The sequence below is a fragment of the Geotrypetes seraphini genome, chromosome 7, assembly GCF_902459505.1.
Source record: "Geotrypetes seraphini chromosome 7, aGeoSer1.1, whole genome shotgun sequence".
NCBI classification, from domain to species: domain Eukaryota; kingdom Metazoa; phylum Chordata; class Amphibia; order Gymnophiona; family Dermophiidae; genus Geotrypetes; species Geotrypetes seraphini.
In genome coordinates, this window is record NC_047090.1 from 6874827 (window position 1) to 6893347 (window position 18521).

Below are 18521 nucleotides of genomic sequence, written 5' to 3' on the forward strand. Positions count from 1 at the left end.
TAAAATGGAATGTGCTATAGCTATTCAACAGGGGAATTTTAAGAAATTTAAGGATGTTTGGGAGCCATTAACTAATTACTGTAAAGAATGAATATTACTTTTTCCCTTTGAATATACACGTCCAAGATGCGGGTGGGGGGGGGGAGGGTGGAGGGGGATGATTTTTGTTTTCTTATAATTGAAGATAATTGTTGGGTATTTGGGGGAGGATATTTGATTTGAATTAGTTTCTGATAGAATATTAAGTGATCTTAAAGTATAAAATGTTTTTATCTTATATTGCACTTATTGAATGTTTTAAAAAATTAATAAAGAATTTATAAAAAATGAGAAGCACTATACCTGATTTTTTTTTTTTTTCCAGTTAGGAGAAACACTAATGATAGATGAGTGCACCAATTGTCAATGCAGCCTGGAAAGGGACAATATGTTTAAGTTCAAACTCAGCTGTGAAAAGGTTACTTGCCAGCCCTGCCCAAAGGTGAGTGGCGTCTGAATGACTTTCCTCTTTATGGGCTGCTTGCTCGGAGCTATTTTATAAGAGAAAGCGTGAGCGTGTGAGTTTATCAGTGTTCTTTGGTATTCTCTTAGTATTGGCTGAGTAGGATCGATCTGTAGTAATCTGGCTTGCTTCGTCTTTTGATGTTCCAGCACCCACAACAATGTTTAAAGTCCTGCCTTGTCTTAGATGGGCCCTTGTTGTGTGACTCCTGGAAGTTAGTGCTGCTCTAGTATCACAGAATTTCTCTGTAGGTCTTGATTGACTTTGGTAGGGTGTTATACTACTTTGCAGCCATCAATTCTATTAACTAGGCATTAACATTTACATGCATGTTATGCATGTAAATAATTAGAATACTAGCATGTGCATGAGTAGTCACAAATGTATATGACAGCATCCCATCTAAGAGCTATTCTGCAAATACCCGTGTATCCTACATAGCACATATTTGCAAGGGGATGTATACAGAGGTAGAGTATGGTCATGGCCTCCACTTATGTGCATAACTTATAGAATTCTGTAGGGGTATCTGCGTCACATCACTTAATTAAAGGTGGGGTATAGCCAGCAGTCCATTAGGGGCACAAGAGGGGACAGGAGAATAAGGGTGGACTGGGGCCTATTTCCTCCCCACATCAGGTATCATAACTTTGGTGGTGGGGATGCTGAAGCCCTGCCAGTCGAAGAAATCCACTGCCAAAGCTGCCTCCTTTGCGCATGAACTGAGCATGCTTGGGGAGCAAGCATTGGTGGCTGGCTTCGCTCCAGAGCCAGCATGAGGAGGAAGAGGGGTGACTCGGGCAGTGGATTTCTTCAGTTGATGGGGGCTTCATCTATCCTACCAGCCATTGAACATGAAGGTACAGTTTACCAGCAGAATGTTAGGAACGAAATAATCAGAACAATCTTATTTTAATAAGATAATGTGCCGGAGCAGAAATGGAAAATCAGATGTTTTTGATAATGGTACAGTTGAAACGATAGAAGCGCATGTTCAGAATTTTCCACTTGTTATAAACAAAAGCATCAGCCACAGCCAAAGTATGACATGGGATGAGTATAGGTATTTTGGGTGCTCTCGCTGTCCAAGGTGGGATATGAACTACTGTGCTAATATTCTAATGCAGTGATTCCCAACCCTGTCCTGGAGGAACACCAGGCCAATCGGGTTTTCAGGCTAGCCCTAATGAATATGCATGAGAGAGATTTGCATATGATGGAAGTGATAGGCATGCAAATTTGCTTCATGCATATTCATTAGGGCTAGCCTGAAAACCCAATTGGCCTGGTGTTCCTCCAGGACAGGGTTGGGAACCACTGTTCTACTGCTCCTGGACACATCCCTTCACCATCCAAATCTGGCTATAGTTTAGTTCATGACCCTTTCCTTGAGACACAAGTGTCACACTCTCCACCGCTGTTTCCTCTAAGCAGAGTGGGAGTCCTCCTACTGCCCTGCCAGTGGGGGGTGCTGTTTTACTATCACCATCTCATTGTGAGAGACAAGCACGTTCTGCAGGACTCCAAGGAACTTGCCTGTCCATAGTGAATGAAAGCACAGCACCCCCTAGTGGTAGCAACACAGTTGGAGGACAGCATAGGGGGAACGGTCACGCCCATGTCCACACTCCAGTGTCCGCTTGTGTGCTGTGCTTGACTCCACCCGAAATATGCCAAGTACATAAACATTGTTTCGGTGCCCTGGAAAATGCGGCCATGCGTTCTCTGCTGCAGAGATAGCCGAAGACCAAATGGTCATTATGTAGGACACCGTTTCTTTGTGTGTAACAAATGCTTTATAGTCACGGTATGATTGATAATCTTCTATTATAGGATTACCGAGTACAGAAAATTCGAGGCTCCTGTTGTGGAAAGTGTGTACCAACCGCTTGTGTCATTAAGCTAAAAGATGGAAGACTTCTTAATCTGAAGGTCAGTATTACATTACATTACATTAGTGATTTCTATTCCGCCAATACCTTGCGGTTCAAGGCGGATTACATAAAAGTTTTCAGAGTTTACATAAAAATTTACAGGAATAGCATAAGAGATGTCATAAGAGTTACATAAGAATTACCAAAGAGTTGTTGAGATCTTAAGGTGGTAATTGATGGGTAAATAGAGGCATTTTAGCAAGAGTTGGGTAGTTAGACGTAGTAAGGGAGGGTGGGGAGACTGATTGCCTTGGTAGGGTGCCAGCACCTCTCTGCCCTCCCCCCCATGCCATGCCCCCCTTTTCCCCATGTAACGCGTTAAATCCTCACTAGCACAAGCAACTTTTCTGGCCTGCTACTCACACTGGCCTGGTGTACCTCTGGTATCACTTCCTAGTCACAGGGCCAGGAAGTGATGTCAGAGGGAAAGCCAACACCAGCGTGAGTAGCAGGCCGGAGAAGCTGCTCATGCTGGTGAAGATTTCAACCAGCATAGGGGGAAGGGAAGGCATAAGTGTAGTGTGGAGGGCAGGGAAGGAGCGGGGGAGGGGGGTGACAGAGGAGGGCACAAGGGGGCGCCAACACCCTGGACACCTCCTACCCTTGCTACGCCACTGATTCCACGCATCTACCACATCTATAGGATAGCACCTAAGTGCAGTTACATTTGTAACTGGCATTTACCCCTGTTGTGGGTCTTAACTTCTGTTTGATAGTGCAAATTTACACACACTTAAAAAAATTAGGGACATAAGTTTATGCAACCTAACCTCACATCCTCTAAATCTTTGCTCTTTTTACATTGCTTAATTTTTCGCACTGAAACTTTTTACAGCCAAATGAAACAGTGCAAGATGGGTGTGATGCGCACACGTGCAAAGTGAATGGAAGGGATGAGTTCACCTGGGAAAAGAGAACCACGGGCTGCCCTCCGTTCAATCGAGAGCAGTGTCTGGCGGATGGAGTAAGTATCCAAAGGTTTGCTGGTTACGAAGTCTATTTGACAAATTCATCTCCTAAACAGAAGCCTCCAAATGATATATGCTCCCTCTCTCTACCTTGATGTAATTTCGCTGATTGCCCAGCCTTCTTCGAATGTGAACCGCCTGGAAGTCTTTCGACTATGGCGGTATAGAAGAATAAAGTTATTATTATTATTTTCACCAACTCTGTCTCTAACCATGGGCCTGATTCACCAAAGTTTGCAGCAGAAATCTGCCATAAAGTTACTCGTCAGCGGTGGAAAGAAAACCCACATCCTATGTACTGATGGGCCTCCGTGGCTGTTGCAGTTTTCCGGGTCTCACCACATCCGGGTAGGTAGAACCGACGTTTCGGCTTTCGTGCTGTGGCATTCTTCACGGTAGGCTGTGAGGTCTGCAGTTTGCCTCCAGTCTCAAATCCCAACAAATCAGGTTTGAGAACGAACTACTGTATATATATAAAAATAAACTGCAGACCTGAAGAAATCCACTGCATGATGGTTGAAACGTTGGTTTTAGACGCACCAAGACCCTGTCAACTGTAACAGTGATCACATCCTTTGTTTTAAAATCACTTTTCTTGGGAGCTCAGGTGCCTGAATTCACTCCTCTCTTCTGCAGACAGGTAGGGACAGGGCTAGCATTAAGGGGGGGGGGGGGGGAGGGTGTGTGTGCAAACAGGACAATTGCCCTGAACCACTAAGCTATAAGGGGCCCCTATGCCTTTTTAAAGCTGATGGGATGCAGCCTGCTGGTGGGTTTAGGGTCCCCTTTCAAATTTCTGCTCAGGGCCCCAGTATGTTTTATACCAGCCCTGGGTAGGGGGTGGGTAAAGCCCCTCACTCAGACCCTTCACCAAAGGACAGTAACGCTACACGAGAAAGGCTTCACACTTGACAGAAACAGGGCTGGTGCTACCATGAGGCAAACTAAGCAGTCACCTAACACCTGATTTTGAAGGGAGGCAGTAAGGCCCTGATTCTATAAAACCCACCTAAAGTTAGGCTCTGAAATCAACACGGATTCTATAACACTTAGGCGGCCATTATAGAAACACACTTAGGTGGAGCTCGGGAGTCCTAACATTTAGGCGTTCCAACATTAGGGTCTAAGGTTAGGCACCGATATCAGAGCCTAACGCCACCTAATTCAGAAGAGGAGCCTAACTCGATAACATGCTCTTGATCCACTCCTAACTCTGCCCACTTTTAGTGTAGGCACCTACTTTTTATAGAATCAAGTTTTTCGAGCTAGGCATCTAACTTTCAATGAAGTCTAATTTAAGCCGATTGTGAAGTGTTGTGCCAATATCGGCATCGAGTAAGCTTATTGAGCAATTAAGTTAAGTACCGACAAAAAAACAAGCCCTAAATCAGTGTATCGCAAACTGTGTGCCGATTCCGGGTGTGCTGTGAGATGCCAGGGAGGAGGAGAGGTGCCGGCACTGGCTGACTACCTTCAGGATGTGCCTCTCGCAGCGAAAAGCATGTCCTGTGGGCAGTGAGCTGGCACCCACACCTCTCTTCCTTCCCAGCACCTCTCTGTGCCTCGTCTCTTCCCCCACCCCCCCAATTGGCAGCTGAGGGTCCCATCTGGAGGGTCTTCATGCATGCGTGGACGTCAGCGTGATGATGTCATGCATGTGTGTGATGTCATCGCATCAATGTCCGCGCATTTTCGGATGCCCTCCAGCTGCGGCCCCCAGTTTAGCATGCCTTGGCTTCGGAAAGGTTGCGAGACTCTGCCCTAAACAGTGACACATTAAATCTAGGCCTATGTTAAAATGTGTCATGCCCAGATTTCACTGAACTGTAGTAACATTTGTGATGCCTGTTCACCTTTAAGACGTGTCATGAAAGACGACTTGTGGTCATTTATAAAATTCATGGATCTTGCTTCTTCAATAACACTCTTGTCGTGTTCCTTCTGTTCAGGGTAAAGTTGTACAACTCAACAACACCTGCTGTGAAACTTGTAAGTAACTCTTGCCACTTGTGTCTCTGCAAAACAAGGAGTTTATCACTGCTCAGCATCGGTGCTTTAAGTCCTGCCTCATCTTCTCCAATGTCTTTACATGTTTTTTGCTTGGGATAGCTCAGTCTTCACCTATCATTCTATTGTTTTTTGGACTGTAGAATACCGCCCCTCTTATACCTACTGGGGTACCCCTGTTTTGTTGGAAGGGGGTAAAACGATAGGAAAATCTAACATCTAAGGGAAGGGGTTGGGATTTCTGTGATTACAGTGAAAATGGTTTAATTTAATCTAATTAGTAATCTTATATTCTGCTGCTTTTCAATTAAGATTCAGAGCAGATTACAGCAAGAGGAACCCTACATTAAGAGGTTCACATATTCAAGGTCTTTTCAAAAAGTTCCAGAACAGTTTGAATTGCATGCCCATGGGAAGTTATTTTGAGACACACTAGGTGGCATTGAGTAGCTTGAAACCTCACGAGTAGCCTCCTTTTTTTGTTTGTTGATATCTGTTTTCATCTCCAAGCTGCAGCAGTTTTTGTGAAAGGCTATTTTTTAAATCAACTGCGACCTCAATGAGCAGCGCTATAGCGTGAAGTTCTATTTTAAATCGGGTAAGACCGCTACAGAAACTTATGAAATGTTGAAAGTGGCTTATGGGGAACATGTCACGAGTCGTGAAAGGTATTTTAAATGGTATTCATGCTTCAAAAGTGGTCGTGAATCAGTGGAAGACAATTCTCGAATTGGAAGACCATCAACGTCAAATGATGATGATCATGTTGATCAATTGAGGGTTCTTGTATGCGCAAATCGGTGATTAACAGTTAGAGAATTGGCAGAGGAATGCAACATCTTCATTGGTTCATGCCACAACATTCTAACAAAGAAGTTGGGGATGTCTTGCGTTGTGGCAAAATTTGTTCCAAGATTGATGACCAACGACGAGATGAACAACCACAAAAAATGTGATGACAGTTCTTACCCAGCCACCTAATTTTACTGACTTGGCCCCTGATGACTTTTTGTTTCCTAAACTTAAATCCGCACTGAAAGGAAAGCGATTCGACACCATTGAAGACATAAAGCAAAATTTGATGCAGCAACTTTTGGCGATTCCTGAAGATGCATTTAAGAACAATTTCAAAAAGTGGAAACAACTTAGGGAAAAGTGTATACGTAGGGAAGGGAAATACTTTGAAGGGGACCCAATGGAATAAGTTATAAGATTATTTAATAATATTTTTTTAAAAATAAAATCAGTCCTGGAACTTTTGAACAGACCTCTTACTTTAAAAAAATATTACGCAAAAAAGTTAAAATGAAGAGTAGCATTTTTCAAAAAAGTGGGTCTTTAAAACTTTATGAACAATAATATACACATTCAGGCTTCCACATCTGAACTGCCTGATAAGAAAACAATTGTACCAGTTGACTATTCCTAATTACTCTAAAAGCAGATGGAACCTGAAGTTTGAAACGACAGTTACTCCGAATAGTAATAAAATTAGCTGGAACCTATATATACAGGTACTTTATTTTGGACCTGGGGCAATGGAGGGTCAAGTGACCTGCCTAGAGTCACAAGGAATTAAATCTAGAGTCTCCGGCTGATGCACCAGCCACTAGGCTACTCCTACACTCCACAGTGTAAGGGTAATTCTGTAAAGGAAGCACTAAGATTAATGTGGCAATTCTCAGCGTAAATGTTTAAAATAATGGCATGTATGGCCATGTGCCTAAATGCCAATATTCCACCCAAGTGATATTGTGTAAATATACATCTGTCGTACTTGGAGGGGCATAATCAAAAGTGCACCTAAGTCTGAGGTTGGACAATTTGTGCAAGATGTCCACAAACCCAGCAGGAAAAAAATGTCCATTTTCAAAATTGCCAAACGTCTATCTTTTATTTTTGAATGAGCTAGGTTTAAGTTTTGGTTCTTAGGATGTCTGCCTTTTTTGCCCATTTTCAAAAATAAAAATGTTCACATGAATAATGTAGAAAAGCAAGTTTTGTAGACGTACCCACCAACTATCTTGTCTGATCGCAGCAGAAGGAATCTCTATCAGCTGAGCCAGTTTTGGGGATTCCTGGCAGCTCAGCTGATGGGATTCCCCCTGCCAGAATCAGCTGAGCCATGGAGCCCTACACCCCTCCCCCTGACATCCTCTACATCCCCGACAACCCCCTGAAATCCTCGACATCTCCCTGACATTCTGTACCTCCCACAACATCCCCTGACATCTCCGCCCCCACCCACCTCCTCCCAATATTCCTGCGCACTTTTCCCACGTCCCTGGAACCCCCTGTACCTTCGGAAGAGCAAACAGCAGGAGGGAAGCTCACTCCCTCCTGCCTACAGGGCCGCATGCTGCAAATGACAGGGCTTCCCCCTCCCAATGTATCTTGGGATTCAGGGGAAGGGGTTGAAGGTCCTGAATGGCTTAGAGACAAAATATAAAATCATTTTACAGGTAGTAAAGTAGGGTTCCTGAGGGAGGAATTTCAAGAAACATATTATTAGATACTATTTTTCCCCTTATGACTCCTAAACCTCCATCTTGTTTAGAAAAGTAAGTCAACCATGTTGGGAGGGGTTTGGTGGGCTTCGATTTGGGGTAATCTGGTATGTTCCCTCTAAACTGAGCAGAAGTCCCCCACCTATAGTCTTGCCAGCGGGGGGTGCTGTTTTACTATCACATTTTCAATAGTGAGGGGCAGGCAAGTTCTGTAGGATTCAAGGGAACTTGCCTGTCCCTAATGATTGAAAACACAACATTGAAGCACCACCCCCTACTGGTAGCATTGCAGTTGGAGGTCTCTAGCTCAGCTTAGAGGGAACAGTGAATATTGCCCCCTCCCCCCCTCCATATACACTACCTTCTGTTGCAAAAACAAAATTTATTACAAGGAAGCTGGATCATAACCCATCCTTCACAGCCCTGCTGAAATATAATCTTAGTCTGGACAGTAGGTATCATTGTAGAGCAATGTCCAAGATGTTCTCCTGGTATCGCAAGAGGTGAATCAACCTAAATCTATTTCAGGGCATTAACACAAAAACATAACTGCCTTGTAGGTCAACAAGAGATCCATTGAGCCCAGTATTTTGTTTCTAGCGGTGGCCAACCTAGGATCGCAGATATGATCCTAAAAGGCAGATTGCATTTTCCTTATCTCAGTATATTTCCCCAAGTCTACCTTCTGGAAGTTGTTCATTCATCACTTTGAACTTGATCACATTGAATTTCATCCATAATGGCAGAAAAATCTCAGTGTGGACAACAGCAGTCTAAACTACTGGTTTCATTTAAGGCGATGCCATCAAAACTTATGCAAGTGAACAATTAGGTGATTTCTAGGAAAGCACCATATTTAATAAGGGTCCTTTAGGAGCAAGGCTCAAATGATATTCTTGATCTGGTGCCCTAGGTTTGGAGTCGGAATGCAGACACACGACTGGAGAGCTAAAATACATCAAGATTGATGACTGCATGACCGAAAAGCAACTTCATATCCAGTTCTGTGAGGTAAGCAAATGCATTGTAATTTTACCAGGGGCATAGCCAAAACCGTCTTCACTTAGTTTATCTTCTAGAGGAGACACAACTTTATAGGGTTTTCTCTCTTTCCCACAACGGAAAATTGCCCTCAAATACTTTGCTAATCAAGGAAATAAGTTGGGGAAATATATATATTTTTTAGCAAAAGTTTCCCAAATTCCTCTGGGTGTTTGGGATGCATTGGGGTGATGGTCCCTTGCATCTCGGCACTTAGGTTCTCACTGGTAGTAATGAGATCTGCCTCTTTGATCGAACTCATCTTACTAAGGTAAAAAAAACCCAAACAAACAAATCCTAGTGCCACTAGACCCTGGATTCTCCTTAACTGAGCCCCTCAGTATCTGGCTGTTCCCGGATCACCACCTTGGTGCTTTTCCACTCCAGACACATACAAGTCTCTTCAACTTTTTCCATAGCAAACTTCTTTTTTGAGCCTTGGGGTTGACAGCTTTTCTTGACTAAATGACCTAGGCAGCCTTAAGGGGGGGAGGAGCGGGGTGCTCCTCTGGCTGCCTCTTATGCACCCCCAGCCCAGGGCTCCTGTAGCTACTCTCTGTTTCCATGAACTCCTGTGCAGGAAGTCCAACTTTACATAGCACATCAAGATAGGGTTAGCGTATTTAAGGTGGGAAAACCTAGACACATGGCCTTGTCCTGTTCTGCCCCCTAGCCCCGCCTTGTCCTGCCTCCAATCTGCCCCATTCTACCTCCAGCCCCACCCCCAAAATGCCGTGTCTCTTTTTTACTGACCTCCAGGCCGCATCTAGAGGGCCTCCAGCATGCACGGATGCGTTTGACGTTGTCCGCGCATGCTTGTTGAAGGCCCTCCATACACGGCCGGAGCTCGGGGCTTTCCAAAACCTGGACAAACCGCTGGGTTTTGGAAAGTCTATAAAGAGGACATGTCCGGGTTTTCCCGGACGTCTGGTAACCCTACATCAAGGTGGAATTGGAACGTCCAGGTTAAGACATGTATTTTCCAACACATAGCAGCAATCTACAAACTTAATGTGGAAGAAAAGAGTAGCATCGCTTGGCAGCTTCCTTGGGCATTTAGACATTTACATGTGGAAGAGGCGATTTTACAGCATCAGTGAATGAGGACTGGTGATTCCATATCTAGAAACTTTTTTTCAAAAATGTATTTGACGCCAAATAAACATGGAAGCCATTTTGTTTTCTTTCCAAAGACAAAAATGAAACATGACGTATTATGGATAGTAACCCTCTTACCCTCATTTTACTAAGCCACGGTAGAGGTTTCTACCGTGACCTAGAGCACTAAATACTCCAACGCTGCTCCAATGCGCATAGTAAGAGAGGGCCTTAATTAATTAATTAAAAAAAATTATATCCGGAGTAATTTTACAGTTCTTGATGGAAAACCATATTGCACAGATGCAGTACGCAAAAAAAACAAAGTAACATTAGTCATCTCATACAACTGACTTCACTCAATCAAATCAACCCCAAAAGGTTGTTATCCCCTGGCTAAAACGAGCACTTTTCCGAAGCATTGGGCTAAGTTTAAAGGAAGAACAAAGGCTGAGGGGGAAATTGATTTCTTTATTTTAAAATTTTATATACCGTTTGAACCTAAACGGTTTACATATTGTTGCATACATAATTCAGTAAGACAAATAAAAACAAACAAACATTAGCATATAATAATCAGAAAATCTTTTTGCCTATATGTGTATTTATTTTATTTAAAAATTTATGTGTTCCAATTTTAACAGCTGACCTGACAACGGTTTTTCGAAACAACATCCCTCAGGGGTCCCCCCCCCCCCTTTCCTCTTTTCAATTTGTATCTGAGTGTGGAAAGGGGGTCTCGGTGGTTCTGTTAGTGTCAGGAACCAACCGCTGTATCCAGTGGCGTAGCACGGGTGAGAGGCGCTGAGGGCGGTGGTGCCCCTCCCCCCTCTCGTAACGTTCCTGGCACGAGCAGCAACCCCCAAGCTACTGTTGGCCCAGCGTCGGCTTTTCCTCTGATGTTATTTCCTAGGCAGTGACATCAGAGGAAGAACCGACACTGGCATGACAGCGGGTTGGGTAGTTGCTGACCATCCCGTCTCTGAAAATAATGGGCACCAGAAGAGCTACAACTTTTTCAATCATAGCACCCCAGCTATGGAACAAGGTACCAATTTATTTGCGTGGTGAAACTTCTTTAGAAAAATTTAAAAGCACATTAAAAAGCCACCTATACAAAGATGCATTCGAGTCATAAACAGGATAACTTTTTAACAACAATCTCAGGTTCAAATATTAATATCTAACATGGTCTATATATAGTTCACAACTTCTCCCTTTCATTTTTAGACCTTGTTTTATTTGTAAAACATTTTTAACTACCCTCCTGATATTTTTTCCTTAAATGTTCTCTTACTTTCTTTAATAATTGTAGTTCAATCCTTTTTCCTTATGCATCACTTATTAATTGTGTACATTGATGGTATGTTTGCCTGTTTAAATTGTTTTATTGTTATACGCATTGAAAATATTTGATATTGCGTTTATATCAAAATTTTAATAAACTTGAAACTTGAAGCGGCAAGGAGGACAGGTGCCTCATCAAGACAGCACCTGGGCCGGATCCCCTCCTCCCTTTAATATGCAAATCACTGTATCCTCCCTCATGTGATGTTCAGTGCTGTTACGTTTTGACTGACATCCCGTCACTTTCTGGAGCTTCTTGTCCTGCAAAATGTGTTCCGGCAAGTAGCTTTAACTAAATATGTGCCCGAGAGCACTGATAGACTCTGTGCTCAACAAAACAAACCTGTTAACAATAATTCAAGGAATTTCCTGCCTCAAGGACAGAAAGAGAGTGGAGATAAGTTGATGGGGGCACAGGAGACGCTCCCGTGCTGCTGGAAAAAAGGGCAGGTCCAGGCGAAGAAAGTGTTGACCTTCCGGAGACAAAACGATGAAAAGCCTCAGCTGCACACACGGGCTGCATTATTTACGTGCGTTTGTGACTGGTGACCTTTCATGACTCGCTCACAGACCACGCTGCGCACCTCCTAATATACCCTGGCTGCAGACAGACAAGCTGTTTTCTTTTTTAAAAAATTATTTATCACTTCTATTTCAATTAACAAATACAGCGAGGAAATGGAAATGTACAGACATTAAAAAAAGGTTATCAACCTTATTTACATTTCAAAAATAACATCATTATCCCTCTAGCCCACATTAATGGAGGACCATTTCATATTTTATAAACATCGAAAAATAAAAAATAATCAAGAAAGTAATACACAACTAAAGGAAATATCTTCCCTCAAAAAGAAACTAAGACAAAAACTTGTCTTAACCCACGGGTGCCCACACTTTTTTAAATGACCAAGTCAAAATTATCTACCAACAATAAAATTTAAAATAAACATAAAAGCACACTGTTCGCAGAGAAAATGTTAATTATGTTCCGGGTTTTTTCAAAGAGGTCAAGGCAGATGACTTTATGCAATGTCACCTCAGTAACAACTATACAAAAAATAGACAAATATACCCCCCTCCCTTTTTACTAAAACGCGATAGCAGTTTTTAGCGCAGGGAGCTGCGCTGAATGCCCTGCACTGCTCTCGATGCTCATAGGCTCCCTGAGCTATAAACCGCTATTGCGGTTTAGTAAAAGGGGGCCATAGTGCAAAATATAGACAGCAGATATAAATTCTCAAAACGGACACATTTTGATCACTAAATTGAAAATAAAATCATTTTTCCTACCTTTGTTGTCTAGTGATTTCATGAGTCTCTGGTTGCACTTTATTCTTCTGACTGTGCATCCAATATTTCTTCCCCTCTTTCAGCCTGCTGTATGCTTCCAGATCTCATTCCCTCCACCAACTTTTTCTTCCTCTCTCCCTGCTCCCTCCCTTTTCTTTCTTTCTGTCTCCCTGCCCCCTTTCTTTCTGTCTTTCTCTCTCCATGCCCCCTTTCTTTCTGTCTTCCTGTTCCCCCTTTCTTTCTGTCTTTCTGTCTCCCTGCCTCTCTTTCTTTCTTTCTGTCTGTCTTTCTCTCTCCATGCCCCCTTTCTTTCTGTCTTCCTGTCCCCCCTTTCTTCTTTCTTTCCCCTTCTTTCTTTCTGTCTCCCTGCTCCCCCTTCTTTCTGTCTCCCTGCCTGCTCCCAAGCCACTGCCACCGCCATCGGGGAACAAGCCTTCAAACCACCACCGCTCCAAGCTCTCCCTGCTTCCCCACACAGAAGTGTCAGGCCGACCAGATTTCCTCTCCCTGACGTCATTTCTGAAGTCGGATAGGAAGTTCCGGGCCAGCCAGGCAGCGATTGGCTGGCCCGGATCTTCCTCTCTGATGTTAGAATTGACGTCGGGTGGGGGAAGTTGGTCAGCTCGGTGCTTCTGAGTCGGGAAGCAAGTTGAATGCGAAGGCAACACGATCGACCAGCTGATCGTGATCGACCTTTTGGGCACCCCTGTCTTAGACTGTATTTCCCTCTAACATAGCGGTGGTGAATCAATTCTTTGAATACTCTCTAAAAGATCAAAGGTCAATTATACTAATGTTGTTCTCTTTGAATTATAAACTGTTCCAACTGATTAACGTCCCCAAAAATATAGTCATGATCTTGGAATTTAATTATACATTTGCAGGGAAACTTCAAATAATATGTAGCACCCAAAGATAAGACCCTAGATTTCAGTTGTAGAAAAGCCTTCCTCCTTAATTGTGTGGCCTTTGCCACATCAGGAAAAATAAGAATTGTATCCCCACAAAATTTAGCTGACTTATTTTTAAACAAGCTTTTTTCTTTGCTTAGGTCCAAATGCTTCTTTAGTGCACGTTTATGCAGAGGTAATATGATCTGTTTTTATATACATTTGATTGTCAAGCCACCAGGTTGGATCCAGATGTGAAAAACGTTTATGGACACCAACTTAGGACATAGATGTTTAGGAAATATGTTTTAACTGCCTTAAGGGGGAGTTGTACGTTGCATTCGCGTATGTTGACATTTTAAAGTCCAATTCCCGGATTTTTGTTCCAGCCTTATTTTAATGGGATCCACTCTGAACTGCGCAGTATGTGGCAGAATGGAAAAAATAAAATGTTATTACGCTGGGTTATATTTTCTGGGCTATTGCATTCATAGAGAATGCATATGGCCCACTGGAAACTTATAGAAGGGTCTATATGGGTGGATAGTAAAGTAGCCTGATTTTAAAACATAGGTGTCCACAAGGGTGAAGAAAAGGCATACAGCGTTCTTTTCAAAAGTGAGATAGAAAACACTGGAAGAAAGTTGACCTTTAAAAAGTAACTATGGGCTGTCACTCTTCTGTTTTAAGTACAGTTTGAAGTTCAAATATGTTTATTGATTTTCGGATTCTGTATAGGATGCCCGGGAGGGGTGACCTATACCGAATCGGGTCTACACTAACCCCGATTCTGTAACCGGCGTCCATGTTACAGACTCCGGTTAGAGAATCGGGATAGAGTTTTGTAAAGGTAATCGACATCTGGAAAAGATGACAAGATTTGTATATATTACTGTTTGGGGGGGGGCCTTCTATTATCTTTTTTGGTATGACTGGGTTTTCTAGATAAACTTCTAATCCCCTACTGTTCATCTCGGACCCTTAGATCAGCCGATCAAAACCTGCTATCTATTCCCACAATCAAAGATTTCTTTTATACGAGAAAGACCAACTTCTCGGTAGTCGCTCCCACCCTATGGAACTCATTGCCATTTCATATTCGTCACGAGACATCACTCGATAAATTTAAGGCTAAATTAAAAACTTTCTTATTCCAAGACGCGTTCTCCTGCTCCCAAGTATAACTTATACTTCAATACCTCAACCGCTTTTAAGAAGCGATCCCATTCCTTATGTTTCATCCTTCCCTTTTCAAATTTTTTTTTTTTTTTTGAATAATGTATTTTTTCCCCTTCTATTTTATTATACCCCGCCCTCGCTTTCCAGTATGTCTAGTTAAAGTTTAAATGTCCACAATCCCCTTTTCTTTTTTTTTTTTTTTTCCTTTTCAATTATATTATTTATTGTACTATTTTTAACTTGTAAACCGGCTAGATACTCGTTGATGGTCGGTATAGTAAAAATTTAATAAACTTGAAACTTGTTTGCTTTATTTCAGAGCAAAGGAATTTTTTTTTTTTAGGTTTTTGTTTTTTGCTCATATTTTTCCAGTCTAATTTGGCCAATGATAATATTGCTGGACTCCATAAGAGCACTGCTGTAGCAACCTTGTGTTGGTTCAGTGCTCGGTGAGTTTTTTTAAGGCTATGCTTATAATTGTGATTAATGATTGCCCCCCTAACCAGTCATTTTTTTCTATCTTTTTTTTTTTTTCTAACAGTGGTTGTAAACCAGCTGCTTTGTTTTGCTAGTGAACTGCTTCTCTGTTTCTATAATCATAAAGCTCTATGACCTCACAATGCAAGTGTTAAGAGCCTTAGCCAATAGGGAGAGAAGAAGACAGTGGATGCTGCGGATGAGCAGACTGGATGGGCCATTTGGCCTTTATTACCATCATGTTACAATGTTTCTATAACGATAAAGTAGAGAATGACACAGGACACATTTTTCCCCGTCCCCGTGGGAACTAATTTTCCTGTCCCATCCCTGCAAGTTCTTTTCCTGTCCCTGCCCCATTCCTGCAAGCTCCATCCTCAACTTCACAAGCCTCAGACACTTTAAAATCATAAGTGTTCGAGGCTTGTGTGGTTAAGGCAGAGCTTACAGGAATGGAGCAGGGACAGCACCAAAACTCACAGTGACGGAACGGGGAAATTGAGTTCCTGCAGGGATGGGGAAACTTTTGTCCTATGTCATTCTCTACCATAAAGCTCTATGACCTCACAATGCAGGTGTAAAGAGCCTTAGCCAATAGGGAGAGGAGGAGATAGTGGATGCTGCGGATGGGCCATTTGGCCTTTATCTACCATTAAGTTTCTATGTTTCTATAACCATAAGGTTCTATGACCTCACAATACAGGTATAAAGAGCCTTAGCCTATAGGAAGAGGAGATGCAAATGTTAAGAGCCTTAGCCAATAGGGAGAAGAGGAGATAGTGGATGCTGCGGATGGGCCATTTGGCCTTTATCTGCCATCAAGTTTCTATGTTTCTATAACCATAAGGTTCTATGACCTCACAAAACAGGTATAAAGAGCCTTAGCCTATAGGAAGAGGAGATGCAAATGTTAAGAGCCTTAGCCAATAGGGAGAAGAGGAGATAGTGGATGCTGCGGATGGGCCATTTGGCCTTTATCTGCCATCAAGTTTCTATGTTTCTATAACCATAAGGTTCTATGACCTCACAAAACAGGTATAAAGAGCCTTAGCCTATAGGAAGAGGAGATGCAAATGTTAAGAGCCTTAGCCAATAGGGAGAGGAGGAGATAGTGAATGCTGTGGATGGGCCATTTGGCCTTTATCTGCCATCATGTTTCTATATTCCTATAACCATAAAGCTCTATGACCTCACAAAACAGGTATAAAGAGCCTTAGCCTATAGGAAGAGGAGATGCAAATGTTAAGAGCCTTAGCCAATAGGGAGAAGAGGAGATAGTGGATGCTGCGGATGGGCCATTTGGCCTTTATCTGCCATCAAGTTTCTACGTCTCTATGTCTGGCACTTCTTGTGGCCACTGGTGACCCGGACATTCAATACCAGTGTCCAGATTAGGCCTGGCACTGATATTTGCATCTTTTTCTGTCAGGGCTAAAAAGTCACTGACCTCCATGAGCTTAGCATTGAGCCCCAAATGAATACGTATGTTTCTCATGCAATCCTCCAGGCCACAGAGTACTTGAGTTGAATATGGCAACTGGGGTCCCCTGCTAACACCGTTTTGTTTTCATTTCATTTTCAGGGCAAATGTACAAGCAGAGCTATCTATTCCATTCAGACAAACAGCATGGAAGATCAGTGCATCTGCTGCTCAGCCACACAAACAGAGCCCATGAAAGTGCCCCTCCGTTGTGCCAACGGCAGCCTGGTAGAACACGAAATACTCCATGCCAAGCAGTGTGAGTGTTTATCTCACAAGTGCACCAAGTAAATCCTTGGCAAACACAATCCTTCTGTCTGCCGTATTCTAGACTTGTAAATGTCGTCTGATGACTGTTTCTAGAGGCTTCTTTGTGACTGTCCTCTAGGCCGATTACAATAGAGAAGGTGGCTAACTTGTGTGATGTTGACTGAGTTACTTTGGTTTATAGAGCTAAATGGAACCTTAAATCCTGACACTAAATTTTCCTCAGGATGTCAGAAATCCCAAACACTTCTCTAAACAAAGATTCATCTATATAATGTGATAAGAGGCGTGCAATAAACCAATACTGAAAAGAATCCATTGAATCTAATGCATTGGAGCGAGCCAATATGGCCTCCAAATAAGGGCAGGAAAAAGCCTCAGAACCCCACCTCCACCCTACAGAGATCGGGAGTGGACTGGACACCGCAAGGGAATCTCCTCTGATATGTTAATCGTGACATATAAATCAGTAGCAAATGCACTCCAGCAGGATAAATTTTTCATTATTTTTTTGCAGTTATTCTGTTTTATCTGGACTATATTTCATTTTCTGAAACTGTAAATTTTTTTATGTATGATTAATAAAACATCTATATTCAACTACTTTGAAGGGTGTGACTTTAATGGATTGATCTCTGGGGGTTAATTTAGAAGCCTTATTCATGATTTCCGTGTGGAAATATCAGCGTTCACACATGTGTTGCCTATATGTATGAAAACCAGTTTTAGAAAGCCGCTATTTACGCAGGGAGAGCCACACTGCATAGAGGTTTCAGGGGCTGAGGTTTGAATGTAGTTTGGGTGGGACATTGGTACTACTATGAATTATTTCTATAGCGCTACCAGACGCACTCAGAAAGAAGACAGTCCCTGCTCCAAAGAGCTTACAATCTAGACAGACAAACAGGATGTCATGGATACAGTTAAGGGGAACAGGTAGAATTAGAATCATAAGCACATAAGAATAGCCAGACCGATAGATTCATCTAATTCAGGGGTAAGCAATTCCGGTCCTCGAGAGCCACAGGCAGGTCAGGTTTTCAGGATATTCACAATGAATATGTACGATGGATTTGCATGCACTGCCTCCTTGAGATGCAAATCTATCTCATGCATATTTATTGTGGATATCCTGAAAACCTGACCTGCCTGTGGTTCTCGAGGACCGGAATTGCTTACCTCTGATCTAGTCCAATATTCTGCTGCCAGCAGTGGCCAGTCCATGTCACAAGTACCTTAACAAGATTCTGGAATCCCAAAGAGTAGAAGAATCCAGAATCTACCTGGGGACATGGGCAGAGGGTGGGCATGAATGGGGTTACCAGATTTTCCTGAAGGAAAAACCGGACCCATGGCCACACCCACAGGCCCCCCCCCCCAATTCCGCCTCGTTCCGACTGTGTCATGCTCCATTCCACCAGCCCCAGCCCCGCCCCAGATAGCATCTGCCGGACACGATGCAATGATGTCACCGCGTTGCGTCCGCACACGGGCAGATGCTTCCTCCCGACCCGATTTTTACAGGAAGCTT

General features: G+C 42.8%; 1 protein-coding gene across 1 annotated transcript in view; it reads left to right on the forward strand.

The window, feature by feature from the left end:
* Nucleotides 1-17594, forward strand: part of VWF (von Willebrand factor) — a 221916-nt gene extending 204322 nt beyond the window's left edge. Inside the window, exons 47-52 of the mRNA XM_033953476.1 lie at nucleotides 365-481; nucleotides 2336-2434; nucleotides 3272-3400; nucleotides 5354-5393; nucleotides 8832-8929; nucleotides 16826-17594. Of these exons, the coding sequence (XP_033809367.1) occupies nucleotides 365-481; nucleotides 2336-2434; nucleotides 3272-3400; nucleotides 5354-5393; nucleotides 8832-8929; nucleotides 16826-17014 (672 nt within the window). The 3' untranslated portion in view covers nucleotides 17015-17594. The remainder of the gene's footprint in view (nucleotides 1-364; nucleotides 482-2335; nucleotides 2435-3271; nucleotides 3401-5353; nucleotides 5394-8831; nucleotides 8930-16825) is intronic.
* The last annotated feature ends 927 nt before the right edge of the window (nucleotides 17595-18521 follow it).